Consider the following 26,241-nt stretch of genomic DNA (forward strand, 5'->3'; position numbering starts at 1 on the left):
GCGATGCTCCACCAGCCACCAGGATGCCCGGCACAAGAACATTCCAGGCATTCCCGTGGTTGGCAGATAGCAGATTGACTGGCATGTCGGACCCCGCGAACACTGCGTACTGGTAAGTACAACACAACCAACAGCATAAAACATAACACAGCTGTTCGGGTTATTTCTTCTTACACTTTGACAGTATTTTATGTAGATTGTTTACAAAAAAATGACAATTAAATACATTTGAATCCCACTTTGTAACAATAAAAAACATGGCATTTGTCAACTAAAGCAACTCTCAAATTAACTAAAACACAATATTGGCTTCTGAATAAATTACTTATTCAAATTGTGATGCACAAAGTAAATGTGTTCTGTCAAGATCAATTTCACACACTGCTACTGTATCACACTAGTGTCTTCACTATCAAATCAATGTCCACTAAATATGTGCATTTGTTTCATATCAGGTTTTAGTTACAATATATAAAACAATTATGAAAGAATAGTCTGGTGTGATTAACAACTACAGACAATGCTGCTAACAATTAGCTTGATAGCAGGACAATGCGTGCACTCCATTTCTCCTGCAGAGGGGGAACAGAATAGTGTTAAGCCAGATTGCTCCCTCCTCCAGGCAAAGCATTCACATTCAGTTAGCGATGTGCCGTGAGAGACAGAGCAGACATGACACTGACAGAGAAGAGAGCCAATGGCACCCCTGATAATACATCTGTCGCTACGGAAACGGTCCTGGTTCTGGGGTTGTGCTCTGCTGGGACTGCTGTATCCTGAGGCTCTGGTTCCATAGGGGACAATAGGAACACTTATTTTTTTCAATTTAACTAGGCAAGTCAGTTAAGAACAAATTCGTATTTACAATGACGGCCTACCCCGGACGACGCTGGGCCAATTGTGCGCCGCCCTATGGGACTACCAATCACAGCTGGATGTGATGCAGCCTGCCAACCACGGGAATGCCCGGAATTAAAAAAATATATATATATATATATGTAATTTTTGACCTTTATTTAACTAGGCAAGTCAACAAATTCTTATTTTCAATGACGGCCTAGGAACAGTGGGTTAACTGCCTGTTCAGGGGCAGAACGACAGATTTGTACCTTGTCAGCTCGGGGGTTTTGAACTTGCAAACTTCCAGTTACTAGTCCAACGCTCTAACCACTAGGCTACCTGGTTCTTGTGCTGGGCCTCCTGGTGGTTGGTGAGACATTTTATAAAGTGCATTTTACAGACATTTGATATACTTTGATAGTTTGGACAGGAATCCTCTTCCATTAGGTAGACAAATAACATACTCAAACATACCTTCTGCCACAACAGAGTCCTCTTGTATCAAGGGTTCATATGGAAAGAGAAACCAGAAGCAACCTTTTACAAGGGTTGATACTGTGTGCTCTACCATGGTTTGTGATTTATCACTCACTGACAATACAATAACAAATCCTGAATTCCTATCTGGGAAGGAGGACAGCAATAGAGAAACTAAAACAATGAAAAAACTAAGTTCAGTCCTCTTGTCTGAGCAGTTAGTTCTCCATTCCACTTATTCTATTGGGGGCGGTAGCCTAGTGGTTAGAGTGTTGGACTAATAACTGAAAGGTTGCTAGATTGAATCCCCAAGCTGACAAGGTACAAATCTGTCGTTCTGTCCCTGAACAGGCAGTTAACCCACTGTTCCTAGGCCGTCATTGAAAATTAGAATTTGTTCTTAACTGACTTGCCTGGTTAAATAAAGGTCAAATAAAAGAAAAAAATATCATGGCATTTAGCTAGGACAGGAAGTACTTAACTAATCTTCCCAGACACAGTCTTTCTGCGGAGACTGTGAAAAGCAGGGTAATGAACTGGAAAGAAGCAGTCTGAAATGGGGAGGAACTATCTGAATAACATCTTGAAGCATTTTTGCAACAGTGTGCCCTAATGGACATGACCCTGGGTGCTCACCTTGTCTGAGTCTTCTGGCTTGAAACAGCTTGAGAAGCAGCAGTCCAATGGCAAGAGAGCCTACTACCACACATACAGCAGCCACACTCATGTAACTGTTCTTTGGAATCTCCTGTTTATCCGCAACATTTCCAGGACCCTGGTGCTGGTCTCGTACTGTAACACAAAATCAGAATCAATATAATTGAAAATCACGTCGCATTCAGGTATGGAATCAATAAGGTCATGTTTGTAGGGTAAGTCAATTTATATTGGATACTAATAGAGGTTAATGTGAGAAAAGCACAAATTCTTGATGGATCCTCTGCACAGTGGAAATCATGATGCAAAAAGGAGAATACTAAATGGTCAGTGTTAGGGTGTGAGGAAGGCACTTTGAATTCAAAACTATGTGTAAAGCCCTTAGTTTTTCCTGACTGGGAAATACTCAGGGCCCTACCAATAAACGTTTGAGTCCAAAAGCTTTGAGCTGACCTGTGAGGTTACCTGTGAGCTGACCTGTGAGGTTACCTGTGAGCTTCAGCATGCAGTTACAATTTGTGATTCCACTGTCAGTGTTCACCACACACTCATAAGGACCCTCGTCTTCAGGCTGCGTTTCTTTGACCAACAGGGACACAACTTTGTCTTTCTCATTGGCAGGTGGCATGGAAAGCTGATATTTTGGGTTCAGCTGCAACCTGGGATTGGAGGATTGTTGATTGAATATGTTGCATATGAACACAGGTTCACCTTTGTGAAGACCATTCTGGTCCAGCCTCCACCACACGACCTTCTCTATGTTTACATTACCAGGGGATTTCTCACTGATGTTCACAGAGCACTGTAGGACTGCATCCTTCCCAGAGTCCTCCTGGATGACCAGCTTCAACTCTGGGCCCTGACTTAGACCTGTTTAAGCAATAGATAGAAAACCAAATTAAACAGGACTGTAGTACAGAAAATGTTACAACTGACAAGTGTAGTTTGGATAAAACAAAACTCCTAGACCATTCAGTGTGAGCATTTTGGAAGTTATGCTGTTGGTAGAAGTACTACAAATTGTGCCTGCAGAATGCCTTACTTTTGGATGTCTCCATCCCAGTGATGAGAAACATGAGAGTGGACAAGCTGAAGACCAACGCCATGTTAAGGCCTTTCTCCTTCGTAGAAAAACAAACAGGGGTTCTGAGAAACAGTGGTCTCTCCACAGGAAAGGGTTCACATTTGACAACAATCAGTGGTTGAGCCAAATTAAAATCTGAGAGCCAACGTGGATACCCTGAATAATATGCATTGACTAATACAAGCATTGCCTCAACATGCTATTTTTGCATATTAAGCGAGCAAGGTCAATGTAAAAAAAAAAGTTAAAATAAAGTCTCACTATATACACTCCCAACAATTTAAAGAGTAAACCTAACAACCAACGTTTCGGCAAAAATCTAATTTTATTTGTCAAATAATACTTGTCGACTAACAGTGAAACGCTTACTTACGGGCACTAAACAACAACGCAGAAAACGAAATTAGAGAACAAATTAAGACAGGCAATACACTGAGTTTTTTTTTTTTAAATCACTGCATTGCCGAAATTATTGACGCATTCAATTACTTTCAGATTACTTTCAGTTACGACCAAAAACTACAGCAGCAATAAACAAAATACTTACAATTTGATTCCAATCTCCATGTAGTCCAAGTGGCAAATCTCACAATCTCCCTGTAGTCCAAGTGGCAAATCTCACAATCTCCCTGTAGTCCAAGTGGCAAATCTCACAATCTCCATGTAGTCCAAGTGGCAAATCTCACAATCTCCCTGTAGTCCAAGTGGCAAATCTCACAATCTCCCTGTAGTCCAAGTGGCAAATCTCACAAGCGAAGAAAATACTTTCACTTTGTGGTTCAGCCTCGTTTGACTGTTCCCAGCAGTGGGGAGGGACAAGTCATTCCCTTGCCCAATGTGTTCCAGACGGTATCAGCCCCACCATGTGGACATTATTAAATGTGCTTTGGAAGAGTCTTAACATGTAAAATGGGATTTATCTGTAAAAAACAGGCTGACCAAATCTTTCCTCAGATGTTTCAGTTTTGGCTTCAAATAGTTGGCTTACAGTAAATTATCTGTGTGGTATAACATGCATAACTAAAAACATTTGTGAGAGCCACATAAAATACATCTTTCCTCCGATAAAAATAAAACCAGGAGCAAAATGAACAAATTCATATCAATCTTTATTGTATTTAGAAATTCACGCATCAAATCTTTTTTGAATACTTTTCTTTACCATTTACATCAGGGCGAGAATGAGACAAGCCTTTTCCATTAGGCGCAATATAGACACACTACAGAATGGACTGAAATGGGGGAGGGGAAAAAGAGATACATAAAGTGCTTCTGTCAACGGTTCTCTTGAATTAGAAAAAAGTAAAAACATGAGGGGGTTGGCAGGTAGGGGGCAAATTCCATGGCTCAGAGGGGACGTGGTGGATTGTATCAGACAGTGGGGAACAACAGTGGGACTGAGGTGGGGAAGGGGGAAATTGGGGCAATTCTTTCAAAAATAAAAACGTTCCAACAAAACCAGACCTCAACCCAGGATGAGGCTGGACATGCCCCCTGGGGGGTTTCTTCGGCCGGAGGGGGCGGCTGCGTTGGCGGCAACTCCCGAGGGGGCAGAGGGCTGTGGTGCCTCCTCCTTCTGCTCCTTCTCTTCAGGTTCCTCGGGGCAGTCTACTTTACCACACAACACAGAGGAGACGACACTATCAGGGTCATCACTACCTGGCCCACTGATTAGAGATCTGATATGACTCAGGTTGCATTCACACAGGCAACCAAACTGATCTTTGGCCCAATTATTGGCAAGAGAGTGGATCTGATTGCCCAAAAGGACAATTGTGGTAATAAAAAAAGAAGAAGAATAAAATCAGTATTGGGCTGCCTGTGTAAACTCAGCCTATGATCTAGCCATGCTAGAATGGAGAGAGGCACAGCACTTAAACACTTATATCTTCAACAAAAATATAAAATGCTGCATGAAACAATTGTAAAGAATATACTGAGTTACATTTCATATGACCCAAAATCAGTCAATTGAAATCTATTATTTAGGCCCTAATCTATGGATCTCACAACTGGGAATACAGATATGCATCTGTTGGTCACAGATACCTTCAAAAGAAATGGGCCTTGGGATCTTGCCATCTAAGCATTACAATTGTGTTCGTTGTCCTTAGCTTATCTGCCTATAACATGACCTCGCCGCCACAAATGGGGCACACTGTTCACAACATTGACAGTTAGCAAACCACTTGCCCACCATACACATGCACAGCGGTTGGACATACTGCCACATTCCCAAAACATTGGTGGCTTATGGGAGATAAATTACAATTAAATTATCTGGCTACAGCTCTAGTGGAGATTCCTGCAGTCAGCATGCCAATTGCAAGCTGCCTCAACTTGAGACATCTGTGGCATAGTGACAAAACTGGCCTTTTACTGTCCCCAGCACAAGGTGCACCTGTGTAATGAGCAGGCTGTTTAAATCAGCTTCTTGATATGCTACACCTGTCAGGTGGATGGGTTCTCGTCAAAGGAGAAATGCTCACAATAAGGGATGTAAATAAATTTGTTCACAATGAGAGAAGTAAGATATTTCTTCATATGGAACACTTCTGGGATTTTATATTTCAGGTCATGAATCAAACAGTTGAAACAGCGTTTATATTTATGTTCAGTGTAAATATCATCCAAACCTTGAATTGATAGGATATCTGATAACAGTAGCACTTTGGTTGTAGTAAGGACAACCTGATGGGTCCTGCTACCACTTTCCAAATGACAGCTCAACAGATAACAAGGGATAGATTCAGAAAAATGTGTTACTTTCAGTAAAATGTGCATAAATGTACTAGCATAACTCAAATCAAAGCAGATGCAATAAATTGAACTCAACAGTCCTCCATGAGGCAAATGTCATCTGTAATGAAATAACACTGCTGGAGAAACAGGCTGTCAATTGCCCATTAGTGATGTAGAATCTCAGTCAAATTTCCTGAGGGCCATTACAGTATAGAGTCGGTAGGTGCTTACAGCAGCACGTAGGCAAAGTGTGTTAAACCAGTGTTTCTAAGCCTATTTTGGTATCAAGGAACATAAAGCTGTGTTTCTTCCTTCAGAACACTGCTTGGATGACATTTTACACCTGAGAATTGTACAACAGTGTCAGTCAAACACTTGGAGGGACCAGACAAGATCCTCCCAGGGTCCGCTGCCAGTCCAGTACCATTTCAAGCCCCCGTCTACAGTGCTTAGACAAGACCATAACAGCGGAACGGATGTAGTATCTATTTTTAAATGCACCAAGATGATGTGTGAAGCCTTAACCCTCCATTATCCAAAGAACACATTAACACATTATCACTAATGTTTGCAGAACCTGGAAGTTAATAAATAGCCTTGCTCTTCATAGGAACAGCATTACATCATTACAGAACAGATGACTGACCACTTCTTCTAAGTGTTGTCTCTTCAAAAGACTTCAATGAGATTCATCATTGGGGCGGCAGTGTAGCCTAGTGGTTAGAGCATTGGACTAGTAACCGAAAGGTTGCAAGTTCAAATCCCCAAGCTGAAAGGTACAAAATCTGTCATTCTGCCCTTGAACAGGCAGTTAACCCAATGTTCCTAGGCCGTCATAGAAAATAAGAATTTGTTCTTAACTGACTTGCCTAGTAAAATTGGAAACTAAATTATTTTAGTAGCAGTCAAAGGTTTGACTCATTCAAGGGTTCCTTTATTTTCACTATAGTAAAGTAAATAGTAATGGTAAAGACAAACTATTAAATGGCATATGAAATCATGTAGTTAAAAAGTATATTTTTCAGGACCCTGTCTTTCAAAAATAATTCGTAAAAATCCAAATAACTTCACAGATCTTAATTGTAAAGGGTTACAACACTTTCCCATGCTTGTTCAATTAACCATTAACAATTCATGAACATGCACCTGTGGAACGTTCGTTAAAACACTAACAGCTTACAGATGGAAGAAAATTAAGGTCACAGTTATGAAAGCTTAGGACACTAAAAAGGCCTTTCTACTGATTCTGGAAAAACACCAAAAGAAAGATGGCCAGAGTCACTGCTCATCTGCGTGATAGTGCCGTAGGCATGTTGCAAGGAGGCATGTGGCCTGCAGATGTGGCCAGGGCAATAAATTGCAATGTCCATACTGTGACGCCTAAGACAGCGCTACAGGGAGACGGACGGACAGCTGAACGTCCTCGCAGTGGCAGACCACGTGTAACAACACCTGCACAGGATCGGTAAATCTGAACATCACACCTGCGGGACAGGTACAGGATGGCAACAACAACTGCCCGAGTTACACCAGGAACGCACAATCAGTGCTCAGACTGTCCGCAATAGGCTGAGAGAGGCTGGACTGAGCGCTTGTAGGCCTGTTGTAAGGCAGGTCCTCACCAGACATCACCGGCAACAATGTCACCTATGGGCACAAACCCACCGTCGCTGGACCAGACAGGACTGGCAAAAAGCGCTTGTCACTGACGAGCTGCGGTTTTGTCTCACCAGGGGTGGTGGTCGGATTTGCGTTTATCGTCGAAGGAATGAGCACTACACCGAGGCCTGTACTCTGGAGCGGGATCGATTTGGAGGTGGAGAGTCCGTCATGGTCTGGGACAGTGTGTCACAGCATCATCGGACTGAGCTCGTCATTGCAGGCAATCTCAACGCTGTGCGTTACAGGGAAGACATCCTCCTCCCTCACGTGGTACCCTTCCTGCAGGCTCATCCTGACATGACCCTCCAGCATGACAAGGCCACCAGACATACTGCTCATTCTGTGCGTTATTTCCTGCAAGACCGGAATGTTAGTGTCCTGCCATGGCCAGCGAAGAGCCCGGATCTCAATCCCATTGAGCACGTCTTGGACCTATTGGATCGGAGGGTGAGGGCTAGGGCCATTCCCCCCAGAAATGTCCAGGAACTTGCAGGTGCCTTGGTGGAAGAGTGGGGTAACATCTCACAGCAAGAACTGGCAAATCTGATGCAGTCCATGAGGAGATGCACTGCAGTACTTTATGCAGCTGGTGGCCACACCAGATACTGACAGTTACCTTTTGACACCCCCTTTATTTCAGGAACACATTATTCAATTTAGGTTAGTCACATGTCTGTGGAACTAGTTCAGTTTGTGTCTCAGTTGTTGAATCTTATGTTCATACAAATATTTACATGTTAAGCTTGCTGAAAATAAAACGCGTTGACAGTGAGAGGACGATTCTTTTTTTGCTGAGTTTTAGATACTTCAAAGTAGCAACCCTTTGCCTTGATGACAGCTTTGCACACTTGACATTCTCTCAACCAGCTTCACCCGGTATGCTTTTCCCAACAGTCTTGAAGGAGTTCTCACATCTGCTCAGCACTTGTAGGCTGCTTTTCCTTCACTCAGTCCAACTCATCCCAAACAATCTCAATTGGGTTGAGGTCAAGTGATTGTGGAGGCCAGGTCATCTGATGCAATACTCCATCACTCTCCTTCTTGGTCAAATAATGAAAAACAAATGATAGTCCCACTAAGCACAAACCAGATGGGATGGCGTATTGCTGTAGAATTCTGTGGTAGCCATGCTAATTAAGTGTGCCTTGAATTTTAAATAAATCAGACAGTGTCAGCAGCAAAGCGCCTCCACGCTTCATGCTGTGAACCACACATGCGGAGATAATCTGTTCACCTACTCTGTGTCTCACAAAGGCACGGTGGTTGGAACCAAAAATCTAAAATCTAGACTCATCAGACCAAATGACAGACTTCCACTGGTCCAATGTCCATTGCTCCTGATTCTTGGCCCAAGCAAGTCTCTTATTGGTGTCATTTGGTAGGTGTTTCTATGCAGCAATTCAACCATGAAGGCCTTATTCCCGCAGTCTCCTCTGAACAGTTGATGTTGAGATGTGTCTGTTACTCGAACTCTGAAGCATTTATTCCGGCTGCATTTTCTGAGGCTGGTAACTCTTATGAACTTATCCTCTGCAGCAGAGGTAACTCTGGGTCTTCCTTTCCTGTGGCGGTTCTCATGAGACAGTTTCATCATAGCACTTCATTGTTTTTGCGACTGCACTTGAATAAACTTTAAAAGCTCTTAATTTTCCAGATTAACACATGAAGGTCAGTCAAAGTAATGGACTGTCATTTCTCTTTGCTTATTTGAGCAGTTCTTGTCATAATATGGACTTGGTATTTTACCAAATAGGGCCATCTTCTGTATACCACCCCTACCTTGTCACAACACAACTGATTGGCTCAAACACATTAAGGAAAGAAATTCCACAAAATAACTTATAGAAAGATACACCTGTTAATTGAAATGCATTCCAGGTGACTACCTCATGAAGCTGGTTGAGAGAATGCCAAGAGTGTGCAAAGCTGTCAAGGCAAAGGGTGGCTACTTTGAAGAATCTCAAATATTAAATATATTTGGATTTGTTTAACACATTTTTGGTTACTACATGATTCCATATGTGTTATTTCACAGTTTTGATGTGTTCACTATTATTCTACAATGTAGAAAATAGTACAAATAAAGAAAAACCCTTGAATGAATAGGTGTGTCCAAACTTTTGACTGGTACTGTACATAAATACCATATATTAAAATACTGACATTCGAAATGGAACCGGAGATACTTACCATTGTTTGCCTGCTGGCACTCCTCAACCTGTCAGATGGAGAATAATAACAGTCAGCATTTTACTTTATCAATGGCATTTAAGTCAGTTCAAAAACACAGGACTGAGAATCACTGAAAACTATCCATGACAGCAGACTTGTAGAAACCAAGTCAAGTGTCTTACCAGTGGAAAACACACACATTACATCTATGAATAAAACAATGGCCGACATATATCAATGTCAGTGACCCCTCACCCTTACCCCTAAAGGAACGTTGATGGAGGTGATGACCTCGTCTGTCTCATTGTTTTTGGGGAAGAGGAGCGGCTGCTGGCACCGTCTAAGGGGGGCGGATGGTTCTCCGCACAGAGTACCCTTGGCCGTCCCGCCTACGGAGAGAAACAACACCCAGTTAATAAGTGATGACTCAGACTTCACAAATGAGTCAGAAGGAGATGACCTCACTACTAGAGTTCCGTAAAGCAGACCTCCTCCGGGAGAGCTACCTCCTGTAGGTTTTCCAGCACACCTGATTCTACTAATTAGCTGCTGACCAGGACCTTGATGAACTGACTCGGTTGAGTAACACAACAGGGTTGGAGTAATAGCCTGCATACACAGTAGCTCTCTGAGAGAAGGGTTTAGGTCAGTGATAGGGACTAGTGTTAGGCCTAATGATAGTTAATGGAGTGTCAATGGTAGAAGTGCTAATAAAAACATGACAGTTTCTTTACGGTTTGTTTCCACTTTACATTTCATTGATCAAAACAAACATATTCACTGGCCGGATTTTACAATTTGGTTGAATGGGTCTAAATGGATTAAAGACTGGTGTGGAAGGCTGGTAACAGTTTGCTTTACCCTCTTGATTTGTGGTGCATTCCTGTTTTAGTGGAACTGAGTGACTAACATGTAGTATGGTAATGTTTTTACTGAGCATCATACTGCTAGGAACTATTTGCCAAGATGACATGAGAAAATGCGGAAAACCACTAATGCAAACACTAATGCAAACAAATCCGATGGCCTACCTATCAGTCTCAGACAGATACCAACAGACCAAGCAGCGAAGCAGCCAGTGGATGTAGGCTAATCCAGACAAATGCTGAGCCAAAACTCATAGGCTAACCCACATACCCCACTCAGCGAAAGGGCATTTTGGCCAACATTTAAGCTAGGCTACAGTCCGAGTTTAAAAGTAGAAAGTTTGCAGCCATCCACTTCCTTATGTCTGAAACACATGCTTCTAGCAAGGGCAATTTTGGGGCTTCACCATGTTTCATTGAAATGTACAGCTGTGTGTCATCCGCATAGCAGTGAAAGTTAAAATTATGTTTTCGAATAACATCCCCAAGAGGTAAAATATATAGTGAAAACAATAGTGGTCCTAAAACGGAACCTTGAGGAACACCGAAATTTACAGTTGATTTGTCAGAGGACAAACCATTCACAGAGACAAACTGATATCTTTCCGACAGATAAGATCTAAACCAGGCCAGAACTTGTCCGTGTAGACCAATTTGGGTTTCCAATCTCTCCAAAAGAATGTGGTGATCGATGGTATCAAAAGCAGCACTAAGGACTAGGAGCACGAGGACAGATGCAGAGCCTCGGTCCGATGCCATTCAAATGACATTTACCACCTTCACAAGTGCCGTCTCAGTGCTATGATGGGGTCTAAAACCAGACTGAAGCATTTCGTATACATTGTTTGTCTTCAGGAAGGCAGTAAGTTGCTGCGCAACAACCTTTAAAAAAATTTTTGAGAGGAATGGAAGATTCGATATGGGCCGATAGTTTTTTATATTTTCTGGGTCAAGGTTTGGTTTTTTCAAGAGAGGCTTTATTACTGCCACTTTTAGTGAGTTTGGTACACATCCGGTGGATAGAGAGCCGTTTATTATGTTCAACATAGGAGGGCCAAGCACAGGAAGCAGCTCTTTCAGTAGTTTAGTTGGAATAGGGTCCAGTATGCAGCTTGAAGTTTTAGAGGCCATGATTATTTTCATCATTGTGTCAAGAGATATAGTACTAAAACACTTGAGCGTCTCTCTTGATCCTAGGTCCTGGGAGAGTTGTGCAGACTCAGGACAACTGAGCTTTGAAGGAATACGCAGATTTAAAGAGGAGTCCGTAATTTGCTTTCTATTAATCATAATCTTTTCCTCAAAGAAGTTCATGAATTTATCACTGCTAAAGTGAAAGTCATCCTCTCTTGGGGAATGCTGCTTTTTAGTTAGCTTTGCGACAGTATCAAAAAGGAATATCGGATTGTTCTTATTTTCCTCAATTAAGTTAGAAAAATAGGATGATCGAGCAGCAGTAAGGGCTCTTCGGTACTGCACGGTACTGTCTTTCCAAGCTAGTCGGAAGACTTCCAGTTTGGTGTGGCGCCATTTCCGTTCAAATTTTCTGGAAGCTTGCTTCAGAGCTTGGGTATTTTCTGTGTACCAGGGAGCTAGTTTCTTATGAGAAATGTTTTTAGTTTTTAGGGGTGCAACTGCATCTAGGGTATTGCGCAAGGTTAAATTGAGTTCCTCAGTTAGGTGGTTAACTGATTTTTGTCCTCTGGCGTCCTTGGGTAGACAGAGGGAATCTGGAAGGACATCAAGGAATCTTTGTGTTGTCTGTGGATTTATAGCACGACTTTTGATGTTCCTTGGTTGGGGTCTGAGCAGATTATTTGTTGCAATTGCAAACGTAATAAAATGGTGGTCCGATAGTCCAGGATTATGAGGAAAAACATTAAGATCCACAACATTTATTCCATGGGACAAAACTAGGTCCAGCGTATGACTGTGACAGTGAGTGGGTCCAGAGACATGTTGGACAAAACCCACTGAGTCGATGATGGCTCCGAAAGCCTTTTGGAGTGGGTCTGTGGACTTTTCCATGTGAATATTAAAGTCACCAAAGATTAGAATATTATCTGCTATGACTACAAGGTCCGATAGGAATTCAGGGAACTCAGTGAGGAACGCTGTATATGGCCCAGGAGGCCTGTAAACAGTAGCTAGAAAAAGTGTTTGAGTAGGCTGCATAGATTTCATGACTAGAAGCTCAAAAGACGAAAACTTATTATTTTTTTTGTCAAATGAAATTTGCTATCGTAAATGTTAGCAAAACCTCCGCCTTTGCGGGATGCACGGGGGATATGGTCACTAGTGTAGCCAGGAGGTGAGGCCTCATTTAACACAGTAAATTCATCAGGCTTAAGCCATGTTTCAGTCAGGCCAATTACATCAAGATTATGATCAGTGATTAGTTCATTGACTATAATTGCCTTTGAAGTAAGGGATCTAACATTAAGTAGTCCTATTTTGAGATGTGAGGTATCATGATCTCTTTCAATAATGACAGGAATGGAGGTGGTCTTTATCCTAGTGAGATTGCTAAGGCGAAGACAGCCATGTTTAGTTTTGCCCAACCTAGGTCAAGGCACAGAAACGGTCTCAATGGTGATAGCTGAGCTGACTACACTGACTGTGCTAGTGGCAGACTCCACTATGCTGGCAGGCTGGCTAACAGCCTGCTGCCTGGCCTGCACCCTATTTCATTGTGGAGCTAGAGAAGTTAGAGCCCTGTCTATATTGGTAGATAAGATGAGAGCACCCCTCCAGCTAGGATGGAGTCCGTCACTCCTCAGCAGGTCAGGCTTGGTCCTGTTTGTGGGTGAGTCCCAGAAAGAGGGCCAATTATCTACAAATTCTATCTTTTGGGAGGGGCAGAAAACAGTTTTCAACCAGCGATTGAGTTGTGAGACTCTGCTGTAGAGCTCATCACTCCCCCTAACTGAGAGGGGGCCAGAGACAATTACTCAATGCAGACTCATCTTTCTAGCTGATTTACACGCAGAAGCTATGTTGCGCTTGGTGATCTCTGACTGTTTCATCCTAACATCGTTGGTGCCGACGTGGATAACAATATCTCTATACTCTCTACACTCGCCAGTTTTAGCTTTAGCCAGCACCATCTTCAGATTAGCCTTAACGTCGGTAGCCCTGCCCCCTGGTAAACAGTGTATGATCGCTGGATGATTCGTTTCAAGTCTAATACTGCGGGTAATGGAGTCGCCAATGACTAGGCTTTTCAATTTGTCAGAGCTAATGGTGGGAAGCTTCGGCATCTCAGACCCCGTAACGAGAGGAGTAGAGACCAGAGAAGACTCGGCCTCTGACTCCGACCCGCTGCTTAATGGGGAAAACCGGTTGAAAGTTTCTGTCGGCTGAATGAGTGACACCGGTTGAGCGTTCCTACAGCATTTCCTTCCAGAAACCGTGAGAAAGTTGTCCGGCTGCGGGGACTGTGCCAGGGGATTTATACTACTATCTGTACTTCTGGTGGCACAGACGCTGTTTCATCCTTTCCTACACTGAAATTACCCTTGCCTAACGATTGCGTCTGAAGCTGGGCTTGTAGCACAGCTATCCTCGCCGTAAGGCGAGTACAGCGACTGCAATTAGAAGGCATCATGTTAATGTTACTACTTAGATTCGGCTGTTGGAGGTCCTGACGAATCGTGTCCAGATAAAGCGTCCAGAGTGAAAAAGTTGAGGAAAAACAAACAAAAATATAAACGGTAATTAAAAAGTAAAAACCGTGAAGTTGTCAGGTAGCAAAATAGGTTGGCAACAAAACGCACAGCAACTCGAAAACAAGTCTGTAAGTTGTGACCGGAAATGACGTCAACCCGCTCAGAGATGCTTGTTCTAGGTCCCAAGAAACAAAGAGATCTTCTGTTGAATCTGACAATTAATCTTAATGGTTGTACAGTCGTCTCAAATAAAACTGTGAAGGACCTCGGCGTTACTCTGGACCCTGATCTCTCTTTTGAAGAACATATCAAGACCATTTCAAGGACAGCTTTTTTCCATCTACGTAACATTGCAAAAATCAGAAACTTTCTGTCCAAAAATGATGCAGAAAAATTTGGTTAGACTACTGCAATGCTCTACTTTCCGGCTACCCGGATAAAGCACTAAATACACTTCAGTTGGTGCTAAATACGGCTGCTAGAATCCTGACTAGAACCAAAAAATTTGATCATATTACTCCAGTGCTAGCCTCTCTACACTGGCTTCCTGTCAAAGCAAGGGCTGATTTCAAGGTTTTACTGCTAACCTACAAAGCATTACATGGGCTTGCTCCTACCCATCTCTCTGATTTGGTCCTGCCGTACATACCTACACGTACGCTACGGTCACAAGACGCAGGCCTCCTAATTGTCCCTAGAATTTCTAAGCAAACAGCTGGAGGCAGGGCTTTCTCCTATAGAGCTCCATTTTTATGGAACGGTCTGCCTACCCATGTCAGAGACGCAAACTCGGTCTCAACCTTTAAGTCTTTAATGAAGACTCATCTCTTCAGTGGGTCATATGATTGAGTGTAGTCTGGCCCAGGAGTGGGAAGGTGAACGGAAAGGCTCTGGAGCAACGAACCGCCCCTGCTGTCTCTGCCTGGCCAGTTCCCCTCTTTCCACTGGGATTCTCTGCCTCTAACCCTATTACAGGGGCTGAGTCACTGGCTTACTGGGGCTCTCTCATGCCGTCCCTGGAATGGGTGCGTCACCTGAGTGGGTTGATTCACTGATGTGGTCATCCTGTCTGGGTTGGCGCCCCCCCTTGGGTTGTGCCATGGCGGAGATCTTTGTGGGCTATACTCAGCCTTGTCTCAGGATGGTAAGTTGGTGGTTGAAGATATCCCTCTAGTGGTGTGGGGGCTGTGCTTTGGCAAAGTGGGTGGGGTTATATCCTTCCTGTTTGGCCCTGTCCGGGGGTGTCCTCGGATGGGGCCACAGTGTCTCCTGACCCCTCCTGTCTCAGCCTCCAGCATTTATGCTGCAGTAGTTTATGTGTCGGGGGGCTAGGGTCAGTTTGTTATATCTGGAGTACTTCTCCTGTCCTATTCGGTGTCCTGTGTGAATCTAAGTGTGCGTTCTCTAATTCTCTCCTTCTCTCTTTCTTTCTCTCTCTCGGAGGACCTGAGCCCTAGGACCATGCCCCAGGACTACCTGACATGATGACTCCTTGCTGTCCCCAGTCCACCTGACCGTGCTGCTGCTCCAGTTTCAACTGTTCTGCCTTATTATTATACGACCATGCTGGTCATTTCTGAACATTTGAACATCTTGGCCATGTTCTGTTATAATCTCCACCCGGCACAGCCAGAAGAGGACTGGCCACCCCACATAGCCTGGTTCCTCTCTAGGTTTCTTCCTAGGTTTTGGCCTTTCTAGGGAGTTTTTCCTAGCCACCGTGCTTCTACACCTGCATTGCTTGCTGTTTGGGGTTTTAGGCTGGGTTTCTGTACAGCACTTTGAGATATCAGCTGATGTACGAAGGGCTATATAAATACATTTGATTTGATTTGATTTACAGTCCCACACAAACTCCCACTGAGCAACAACTGTAGAGCAGAAACAATGGGAAGTCAACAGATTGGTCTACCTGCCATCTATGACAAGAAGGAACAAAGCCAGACAAAGGGATGATTCTTGGTCAATATATCACTGCTTGTTAATGAAGTGAGAGTAGAAAGCATTGTGAAGTAATGGCACAGTGACTCAACAAGGTTTCCTTTATTATGGCTCTGCACCTGTTTATCAGGCCCTGCTGAATCACTGCTTTTACATTAGCCTTGGTAATGGGACATAAACCGTGGACATGGCCAATAAGTGATGCTTTAATTAACTATAGTGCAATTACATTTAAATTAAACATTCAGATAGTACTGCAAGATCAAGATGTAGGTCTATATCAATGTTAAGCTGAAAACAACTGGATTCTTGGCCATTATGTAGGAGGTACTTCTCAACCAAATTTCCAGATTGTGATGTCATTAGGTAAACAGCAGCCTAAGTAAACATCCTGAAGCCTATTAACACAGAAAACAGTACGAGCAATTCATGAATATCCAGACCTAAACACAGGCAAATAATCCAGGTGTATTCATAGAAATATATCAAGACTAATGCAATTTTAATTAAATATAGGCTAGCCTATACCAAGTACTCAACTTCCAGACGAGATGGCACCGAAGCCAAACTAATTAAATAATCCAGGTGTATCCGGTGAATTGTGCATACCATTACACCATTTGCTCGTCTGAATTGAATTTGGACATGGCCGATTAATTAGGGCCGATTTCAAGTTTTCATAACAATCGGTCGACCGATTACATTGCACTCCACGAGGACACTGTGTGGCAGGCTGATCACCTGTTACGTGAGTGCAGACAGGAGCCAAGGTAAGTTGCTAGCTAACATTAAACTTATCTTATAAAAAGCAATCAAATCTTCACATAATCACTAGTTAACTACACATGGTTGATGATATTACTAGGTTAACTAGCTTGTCCTGCGTTGCACATAATCAATGCAGTGCCTGTTAATTTATCATTGAATCACAGCCTACTTCGTCAAATGGTGGATGATTTAACAAAATTGCATTTGCGAAAAAAGCACAAATGTACCTAACCATAAACATCAATGCCTTTCTTAAAGTCAATACACAGAAGTATATATTTTTAAACATGCATATTTAGTTAAAATAAATTAATGTTAGCAGGCAATATTTACTAGGGAAATTGTGTGACTTCTCTTGCATTCATAGCACGCAGAGTCAGGGTACAGTATATGCAACAGTTTGGGCCGCCTGGCTCGTTGCGAACTAATTTGCCAGAGTTTTACATAATTATGACATAACATTGAAGGTTGTGCAATGTAACAGCAATATTTAGACTTAGGGTTGCCACCCGTTCGATAAAATACGGAACGGTTCCGTATTTCACTTAAAGAATAAACATTTTGTTTTCTAAATTATCGTTTCCGGATTTGAACAAATTAATGACCTAAGGCTCATATTTCTGTGTTTATTATATTATAATTAAGTCTACTATTTGATAGAGCAGTCTGACTGAGCGGTGGTAGGCAGCAGCAGGCTCGTAAGCATTCATTCAAACTTTACTGCGTTTGCCAGCAGCTCTTAGCAATGCTTGAGGCACAGCGCTGTTTATGACTTCAAGCCTATCAACTCCTGAGATTAGGCTGGCAATACTGAAGTGCCAATTAGAACATCCAATTGTCAAAGGTATATGAAATACAAATGGCAGAGAGAGAAATAGTCGACGCAACATAATTCCTATAATAACTTCAACCTAAAACTTCTTTACTGGGAATATTGAAGAACTGGGAATATTGAACCTCCAGCTTTCATATGTTCTGAGCCAGGAACTTAAACGTTAGCTTTTTTACATGACACATATTGCACTTTACCTTTCTTCTCCAACACTTTTTTTGCATTATTTAAACAAAATTTAACCGGTTTCATTATAATTTGAACCTAGCTTTAGACAATGTGGACAGAGTGTGAACACTGCATGCAGCTGTCGGCTCTGGCAGTGAGAGGTTACAGTTAACACACACATGCACACCACATTCTCCACACTTCATGCGTGGGCACGGATACGCCACTACACCAGTAAATGGATTACTACATAAAGGGGTGACTACAGGGGTGACTACAAAAAGAAAACCAGCCACGCCACGGACACCGACGTCTCGCTTTCAAACTAAACACCTTCTTTGCCCGCATTGAGGATAATACAGTGCCACTGTCGCGGCCTGCTAACAAGGATGCAGACCCTCCCCCTCTCCGTGGCCGACGTGAGTAACGTGTTACCCTTCGCAAGAGCATGCGCAGACCAGCTGGCTGGTGTGTTTACAAACATATTTAATTGCTCCCAGTCTGCAGTCTGCTTCAAGATGGCCACCATTGTTCCAGTACCCAAGAAGACAAAGATAACTGAACTAAATGACTACTGCCACGTAGCACTCACTTCTGTCATCATGAAGTGCTTTGAGAGACTCTTCAAGGATCATATCACCTCCACCTTACCTGCCACCCTAGACCCACTTCAGTTTGCATACCGCCCCAACAGGTCCACAGACGATGCAATCTCCATCACACTGCCCTATCCCATCTGGACAAGAGGTCAACCGATTAATCGGAATGGCCAATTTCAAGTGTTCATAACAATCGGAAATCGGTATTTTTGGGCGCCGATTTGCCGAATTTTTTTTTTATACCTTTATTTAACTATACAAGTCAGTTAAGAACACATTCTGATTTTCAATGATGGCCTAGGAACGGTGGGTTAACTGCATCGTTCAGGGGAAGAATGACAGATTTTCACCTTGTCAGCTCGGGGGATCCAAACTTGCAACCTTACAGTTAAAAAGTCAATAACAACGCAATAACGACCTGCCTCTCTCTCGTTGCACTACACAAGGAGACTGCCTGTTACGCAAATGCAGTAAGCCAAGGTAAGTTGCTAGCTAGCAATCATTTTTTTAAATTTGACCTTTATTTAACTAGGCAAGTCAGTTAAGAACAAATTCTTATTTTCAATGACGGCCTAGGAACAGTGGGTTAACTGCCTGTTCAGGGGCAGAATGACAGATTTGTACCTTGTCAGCTCAGGGGTTTGAACTTGCAACCTTCCGGTTACTAGTCCAACGCTCTAACCACTAGGCTACCCTGCCGCCCCAAATTAAACTTATCTTATAAAAAACAATCAATCATAATCACTAGTTAACTACACATGGTTGATGATACTACTTGATATTATCTAGCGTGTCCTGCGTTGCATATAATCTGACTGAGCATACAAGTATCTAAGTATCTGACTGAGCGGTGGTAGGCAGAAGCAGGCGTGTAAACATGAATTCAAACAGCACTTTCGTGCATTTTGCCAGCAGCTCTTCGTTGTGCGTCAAGCATTGTGCTGTTTATGCCTATCAACTCCCGAGATGAGGCTGGTGTAACCGATGTGAAATGGCTAGCTAGTTAGTGCGCGCTAATAGCGTTTCAAACGTCACTAGCTCTGAGCCTGTGATTGTTTCCCTTGCTCTGCATAGGTAACGCTGCTTCGAGTGTGGCTGTTGTCGATGTGTTCCTGGTTCGAGCCCAGGTAGGAGCGAGGAGAGGGATGGAAACTATACTGTTACACTGGCAATACTAAAGTGCCTATAAGAACATCCAATAGTCAAAGGTTAATGAAATACAAATGGTATAGAGGGAAATAGTCCTATAATAACTACAGTCTAAAACTTCTTAAAAGGAACCACCAGCTTTCATATGTTCTCATGTCCTGAGCAAGGAACTTAAACGTTTAGCTTTCTCACTTTTTATTTCTTCTCCAACACTTTGTTTTTGCATTATTTAAACCAAATTGAACATGTTTCATTATTTATTTGAGGCTAAATTTATTTTATTGATGTATTATATTAAGTTAAGATAAGTGTTCATTCAGTATTGTTGTAATTGTCATCATTACAAATATTATTATTATTATTATATCTATATATTTTTTTTTTTTTTTTTTTTTTTTAATCGGCAGATTAATCGGTATCGGCTTTTTTGGTCCTCCAATAATCGGTATCGGCTAATCTGGACAAGAGGAATACTTACTGTCAAAATTAAGTTTACTACAGCCTCATTTACTGCTGATATGGCAGACTTGCTTAAACAAATGTGGTTTCTACTGACAATTGAGATGTACAAACTATGGCATTTAGATGTACAAACTATGGCATAAGGGGACAACAAGCGGATAAAAAGCGATCCGTAATTTCGATTAAGACATTAATGAGCGAGCGACAACAGACGTGGTCAATATAACTATTTGTTCAGCACTTTTGAAATGTACAGCAACAGAATTCCGAACATGGGCCGTTCTTAGTGTACTCCCTGTGAGGCACCTTGAACGACGTTTGGGTCTTTGCGTGTCAAAAAAGACAAGTCATATAACACTATTTGACGCGTTAAATAAGCTTTTAATGTGACCTGTCAAATAACACAACTCTATTTTATAATGTTGTGTGTGCTCGTCCAAGCCAAGCACCACAACTATGATGTTTTTACAATGCTGTGTTGGTGAAAATAGACCAAATTATTAGGGTGAGGCACATGGGCTACTAACAGCTTACGACACAACATACACTTAGTATTACTTTCTTAGCTACAGTATACATTTCTCCCTGGCATATTACATCATTTATGCAGCAGCATACAATACATTTTTGGACTCACCTTGTTAAGGTGGCGCAGCGGTCCTTTGGGCAAATTTTGTCAAAGTCGGGCATTCTCTGGATTTATGGTGGGAACTGGGGGGGGGGGGGGGGGGGGGACACTGCCGCTCCATTGAATAGCAGGCTAACGTTAGTGATTTCTTTGCAACGCTTGCAGTTTGCCACTTATTCCTTAAAAACAACTCATTGTTGAATTTAACATTGTGCAATCTTTATGTACAATGGCCGATGAGCACCAATACAATTTATCTATAATTTCTCTTCATTATTTATCTTCGTATGACAAGGATTAAAAAGGACTTGCCAGTAGATCGTCGACAACTAATGACTGCTAGCTTGGAAAGTATGATGTTGACATGATCAGTCCAATCAAAGCTACTGTAGATGTAAAGTGATTTGATGTAATGGGCACTTCTAACATAACTCTATGGCTAAATTTGAGCTCTAACCTTGGAATTGGGGATGACGTACTGTCCAATGAGTGACAGAAAACTGAGCCAATCAAGTGCAACGCTCTGTATTTTCTGGTGGCTGGCCCCACCACCACCACCACTGAAAGCACTGAGCTAAGCTGAAACAGCTGCATTTTGGAGCTGCCTTTTTTTTTTTAAGAGACCATGGTTACAGTCCAAGACACACCCTTCCCCTCAGCCATCAAATTAAGTGGACACTTCTGATGACGTATTATGACCACCCTTGCCGGGTAATGAGTCACTCGTAAATCTCTCCGTAACTGTTTTTATTAACCCAACTTCTTGCAAATTCTTTAAATAATAGTCCTGTACAAGGTATTTCCATAGCTGGTAAAGAAATGATTATAAGCCAGCTGGCTGATGATACTACTTTTTCTGACAGACGCTAACCAAATTCCCATATCGATCAATGTGATACAATCCTTTTCCAAAGCATCTGGTCTATATCTTAACATTAAGAAATGTGAACTCATGGCTGTCAAAGATTGTGTGACACCTTCATATTATGGTATTGCAGTAAAAGAAGAACTTACACAAATTTAGGCATAACCATTACAAAGGATCAGAAGTCTAGAGGCTTACTAAACTTTAACCCTCTTATTAAAACAACCCAGAAGAAGCTAAATCAATGGCTACAGAGGGACTTATCTTTAAAAGGTAGAGTCCTAATAACCCAGGCTGAAGGTATCTCTAGACTAACATATGACACTCTATCTTTATATCTTGACAGTAAAATAAGCAAGGAGATAGACCAGATGCTTTTCAACTTTCTGTGGAGAAACCGTACCCATTACATTAGGAAAACTGTTGTAATTAACACTTGTGAAAATGGTGGACTGAATTTTCTGGACTTTACTACTTTAAATAATACTTTTAAGATCAATTGGATAAAACAATTCCTAAGAAGACCCACTTCTATCTGGAATTGTATTCCTCATGTCTTCTCTACTTTTGGTGGCCTTAACTTCATGTTGTTTTGCAATTATAATATTGACAACAAAAAAAAGTGAAACTTTCTGCTTTTCATCAGCAGGTTCTTGTCATGGTCCTTAATTTATAAACACAATTTTTCTCCACACAGATATTATATATGGAATAATCGGGATATATTGTATAAAAATACTTCTTTGTTTTTAGAATATTGGTTCCGAAGTAATATCCTATTGGTGAGCCAACTGGCAAATGCAGAGGGTATTTTACTCAGTTATAAGAAATTCTTATCACTTTACAAGGTCCCTGTAACACTCAGGTGTTGCTCTGTTATTCAGGAACGTGTCAAGACCTGACCCTCAGAGCCTACCTTCTATTGACCCTGTTGACTCATCAGTAGGAAAGATGTGTTTATCTTTTGGTCCATTCAACAACAGAGCAATATAAATCTTGTTTCAGCAGGACCCATCTTGTCTGAGGAGTTAGTTCTCCATTCCACTTATTCTACAGCAACATCCTGGCATTTAGCCAGAACAGAAAGTACTCTACTAATCTTCCCAGTACTCTGCATTCCTCTCTGCGGAGACTGAAAAGCAGGGTCATGTTCACTAGGCATGAAATGGAAAGAAGCAGTCTGAAATGGGGAGGAACTGAATAACATCTTGAAGCATTTTGCAACAGTGTGCCCTAATGGACATGACCCTGGGTGCTCACCTTGTCTGAGTCTTCTGGCTTGAAACAGCTTGAGAAGCAGCAGTCCAATGGCAAGAGAGCCTACTACCACACATACAGCAGCCACACTCATGTAACTGTTCTTTGGAATCTCCTGTTGATTCGCAGCATTTTCAGTGCTGGTCTCGTACTGTAACACTAACACACAAAATCAGAATCATTATAAATGAAAATCACATCACTATAAACATCACTATAAATGTTGGACTCCAAAAGCTTTGAGCTCACCTGTGACATTCAGCATGAAGTTACAATTTGTGTTTCCACTGTTAGTGTTCACCACACACCTATACAGACCCTCGTCTTCAGGCTGCGTTTCTTTGACCAACAGGGACACAACTTTGTCTTTCTCATTGGCAGGTGGCATGGAAAGCTGATATTTTGGGCTCAGTGGCATCCTGGGATTGGAGGATTGCTGATTGGATAGGTTGTATATGAACACAGGTCCACCTTTGTGAAGACCATTCTGGTCCAGCCTCCACCACACGACCTTCTCTATGTTTACATTACCAGGAGATATCCCATTGAAGTTCACAGAGCACTGTAGGACTGCATCCTTCCCAAAGTCCTCCTGGATGACATGCTTCAACTCTGGGCCCTGACTTAGACCTGTTTAAGCAATAGATAGAAAACCAAATTAAACAGGACTGTAGTACAGAAAATGTTACAACTGACAAGTGTAGTTTGGATAAAACAAAACTCCTAGACCATTCGTTGTGGGCATTTTAGAAGTTATGGTGTTGGTAGAAGTACTACAAATTGTGCCTACAGAATGCCTTACTTTTGGATGTCTCCATCCCAGTGATGAGGAGAAACATGAGAGTGGACAAGCTGAAGACCAATGCCATGTTAGGGCCTTTCTCCTTAGTAGAAAAACAAACAGGGGTTCTGAGAAACAGTGGTCTCTCCACAGGAAAAGGTTCACACTTGACAACAATCAGTGGTTGAGCCAAATTAATCAGAGAGCAACTGTGGATAGCCTGAATAATATGCATTGACTAATGCAAGCATTCACTCAATGAACATGCTCTTCTTGCTTACTAAGCGACCAGGGTTGGGTAGGTTACTTTCTAAATGTAATCCGTTACAATTATTAGTTACCTGTCCAAAATTGTAATCAGTAACGTAACTTTCGGATTACCCAAACTCAGTAATGTAATCTGATTACATTCCGTTACTTTTAGATTACTTTCCCCTTAAGAGGCATTAGAAGAAGACAAATGTATGTTACCAATTGAACAACATCTATTGCAGGATACATCAATGTTAAAGGTTACATAGCTGGCCATATATGGATGTTAAATTTGACATTATGGGTTGGCTATGTAGGCTTCTTTTTTATTTTTTAAGATAAGTTGACTGAGAACACATCCTCATTTACAGCAACGACCTGGAGAATAGTTACAGGGGAGAGGAGGGGGAATGAATGAGCCTATTGTAAACTGGGGATGATTAGGTGATCGCAATGGTATGAGGGGCAGATTCTTCTAACCCATCGCTTTGTGCTACATATAATGATACGATTAAATTATATCTTTACATTAAAAACCTAAATCTATCAGAATTCCAGCCATTCCAATAAATGTTATACCCCTTGATCTTCAAGAATAGGACTTGGAAATATGTATGTATCAAGAGGTGTGGACTCGAGTCACATGACTTGGACTTGAGTCAGACTCCAGTCACAAATATGATTACTTGCAACTCAACTTTGACTAACACCAATGACTTAACTTGGACTTGAGCCTTTTGACTCGAACTGTATTACATTTGTTGAAGAGCACATTATGAATTGTTTAGGACTCGAAACTCAAAGTTTAGGACTTGAGACTTGATTTGAGACTTGTTGGTCTTGACTTTAAACTTGACTCGGACTTGTTTGTCTTGACTTGCGACTTGACTTGAGACTTGAAAAACAATGACTTGGTCCCACCTCTGGGAAGTATAGATTAGCCAAATTGTTTTACCTGAGCATACTCTGTTGTTTATGATTTTGTTGTCATGAAGGACTGATTGGGCTCATTGATTCGAGTTGAAAAATAAATGCTGCGCTCATGGAACGGCATGCTTTGCCAAGAGTGTGCAAAGCTTTCATCAAGGAAAAGGGTGGCTATTTTGAAGGATGTAGAAAATAGTAAAAATAAAGAAAAACCCTTGAATGATTAGGTGTGTTCACTGGCCGTCCACTGGTTTAATTTTTTTTGGGGGACTGGCAGCTTAAACTTCTTGAATTAAACTATTATTGGGTTGAAATACACATATAGATTTGTGAACAGCCATCCACAACAACCATAATCCGTAAGGCACAAATAGCTCAATGAGAGAGCTGCCGTGTGTTTCACATCAATGCGCTAACGTTATGTAGATTTAAATAATAAGTGATATCCCTATCACCGTAGACTACACCACTACGATCATCTTCACCTCCAAGCGTTTATTCAAATTTGATCATCTTTGGATGCCGACAGAAGTCGCAGCATTGGAAGACATAGCTTGGACAGTAGCCTACACAAACCTATTCCTGTTCTTTTTCCGCGATCCATCAAACACATTTGGTGTGTCATCATAGTGGTCTCTGATTTGTGGTCAGACTCGCTCAGGCGGAATTTTTTAGATATTTGAGCCTTTTTTCAACGCTGATTTGAATGTCATTGCGAAAACAGAAGTGTCAACGACTTTTTTTCGCAAACATCCTTTCTGAATTGAAAAGTAATCATTGAAGTAATCATCTAGTTTTTCGAAAGTATCGGTAATCTGATCACAATATTTTTGCTTGTATCGTAATGGATTACAGTTAGCGTTTACCTTACATGTAATCCATTACTGGCCAACCCTGTAAGCAAGCAAGGTCAATGTATAAAATTAAGTCGCACTATATATACACACCCAAAATTGTAAAGAGTAAACCTAACAACCAACGTTTTGTCAAAAATCTAGTGTCGACTAACAGTTAAATGTTTGCTTATGGCCACTCAATGCAGAGAGAAAGACATATTCAAATAAAACGCGCAATAAAAGTTATACAAGAATAAAAACAAAACAAATTCCTGCGTTGCCGAAACGATTGTTATTAGGTTAACCCATTCATTTGTTGGGAGCATATATTGTGCAACTTTACTTTTCACTTTTCACAGTTTTACTCTGTTTGTCAGCATCTCTACAAAAATGTTTGGGTGTGTCATGAGTTTTACTATACCATGTTCAAAGTCACGAACAAAAGTTAAGGCTGCATGAATCAACAAAATCATACTTACCATTATATTCCAAACTCCCTATAGCCCCAGTCCTCATAGCAAGTCTGTTGAGCCAAGAAAATACTATCACTTGGGGGAAATACTTTCACTTTGTGGTTCACCCTCATTTGACTATTCCCTGCAGTGGGA

General features: G+C 41.7%; 2 protein-coding genes across 5 annotated transcripts; both read right to left on the bottom strand.

The window, feature by feature from the left end:
- Positions 1–209: 209 nt before the first annotated feature.
- Positions 210–3,866, bottom strand: LOC116359976 (uncharacterized). Of its 2 annotated transcripts, XM_031814245.1 has the most exons (5): positions 3,606–3,866; positions 3,017–3,095; positions 2,464–2,844; positions 1,954–2,109; positions 210–572 (listed from the first exon to the last, which is right to left on the bottom strand). In XM_031814245.1, the coding sequence occupies exons 2-5, from the start codon at positions 3,078–3,080 to the stop codon at positions 505–507; spliced, it is 669 nt and encodes a 222-aa protein (XP_031670105.1). In that variant the 5' UTR covers positions 3,081–3,095; positions 3,606–3,866; the 3' UTR covers positions 210–504. The 2 variants fall into 2 exon arrangements, with proteins under 2 accessions (XP_031670105.1, XP_031670104.1); XM_031814244.1 differs by lacking the exon at positions 3,606–3,866 and having other exon boundaries at positions 3,017–3,557.
- A 280-nt stretch (positions 3,867–4,146) lies between these two features.
- Positions 4,147–26,241, bottom strand: LOC109876076 (uncharacterized). 3 transcript variants are annotated; one of them, XM_031814242.1, is made up of 7 exons: positions 26,113–26,241; positions 23,640–23,721; positions 23,087–23,467; positions 22,841–22,996; positions 9,896–10,023; positions 9,653–9,680; positions 4,147–4,666 (listed from the first exon to the last, which is right to left on the bottom strand). In XM_031814242.1, exons 1-7 carry the CDS (start codon positions 26,113–26,115, stop codon positions 4,524–4,526), a joined length of 921 nt encoding a protein of 306 aa, XP_031670102.1. In that variant the 5' UTR covers positions 26,116–26,241; the 3' UTR covers positions 4,147–4,523. The 3 variants fall into 3 exon arrangements, with proteins under 3 accessions (XP_031670102.1, XP_031670101.1, XP_031670103.1); XM_031814241.1 differs by having other exon boundaries at positions 4,147–4,669; positions 26,113–26,237; XM_031814243.1 differs by having other exon boundaries at positions 4,155–4,669; positions 23,640–23,718; positions 26,113–26,237.

The sequence above is a fragment of the Oncorhynchus kisutch genome, unplaced genomic scaffold, assembly GCF_002021735.2.
Source record: "Oncorhynchus kisutch isolate 150728-3 unplaced genomic scaffold, Okis_V2 Okis06b-Okis10b_hom, whole genome shotgun sequence".
Lineage (NCBI taxonomy): Eukaryota > Metazoa > Chordata > Actinopteri > Salmoniformes > Salmonidae > Oncorhynchus > Oncorhynchus kisutch.